Source organism: Sphaeroforma arctica (assembly GCF_001186125.1).
Source record: "Sphaeroforma arctica JP610 unplaced genomic scaffold supercont1.2050, whole genome shotgun sequence".
NCBI classification, from domain to species: Eukaryota; class Ichthyosporea; order Ichthyophonida; genus Sphaeroforma; species Sphaeroforma arctica.
The window spans coordinates 5,715-6,718 of NW_014038508.1; the positions used below are offsets into that span (position 1 = coordinate 5,715).

The 1,004-nt window shown below is 42.2% G+C and overlaps 1 protein-coding gene across 1 annotated transcript in view; it reads left to right on the forward strand.

The window, feature by feature from the left end:
- Positions 1-156: 156 nt before the first annotated feature.
- SARC_12070 (hypothetical protein) overlaps positions 157-1,004 on the forward strand; it is a gene marked incomplete at both ends in the record, with an annotated part of 2,588 nt that continues 1,740 nt past the window's right edge. Inside the window, 2 exons of the mRNA XM_014293831.1 lie at positions 157-182; positions 735-949. Coding sequence (XP_014149306.1) covers positions 157-182; positions 735-949 — 241 coding nt within the window. The remainder of the gene's footprint in view (positions 183-734; positions 950-1,004) is intronic.

Below are 1,004 nucleotides of genomic sequence, written 5' to 3' on the forward strand. Positions count from 1 at the left end.
ACATATATATATATATATTATATATATATATATATATATATATATTTTTAAATCACATGTATTCTTTGCTATCCGCAGCTGATATTTGAGACCTTGTCCAGCCCCACGACACCGACACCGCGACTGCTGCACGCTATTGTGAGCCTGCTGCTTGTCATGTGGCAGTCCACAGCTGACTACAGGTACGTACATGAACGGTGTACATGAAGTGAAATGCATATATATATATATATGGAATACCTGTAGACACGCACCCCGACAATGGAATGGTGTCAAATAACGTATAACCCTACACTATACTTTCATTCTTCCATACTAACATAACAACATACTATCATACTTCCATACTACCATATTACCATACTACCTGAACAGGCCCCCACACAACCCATTCATACTAAGCTTCTTATTGTGTGTTGTTTATGGGCATGTGGTCACACCCCATTACTGAAATTACATAAGGATATGTAAGAGAATATAATGCATAAACATTTTTCTACTGACTGCTATTAACAGATCTTTGGTTACACTCCACTCGTAGCAGACTGCGAAGATACGGCAACTATTCTAACAAACATTCCTGAACATATCGTGATATACTCGCCTTCTCATTGGCTGCTATTTATAGACATATGGTCGCACTAGTGGTGAGAATTACTCGACCACATATTCCTCGACTACCCACTCCCCACGCACACACCCATACTCACCATCTCATTGGCTGCTATTTATAGACACGTGGTCGCTCTCCGCCAATGGGACGGTGCCAAGATATGGGAACTCCTGGGCGATCTGATGGACGAAGATGATCATGCACTCATATTCGAAGACGTTGAGATCCAAAACGCTGCCGATGTTGAACACGTGTGCTATCTCACGGCCACAAGAGGGGTTGTGGTGGACTTAGTCGCATTGGAGCTATACGCCAATTTCCAACGCGCACGTACAGGTGAGTGGTACATGTGTTGAAATGAACCCATATACGTGTAACTACTTGTATATGC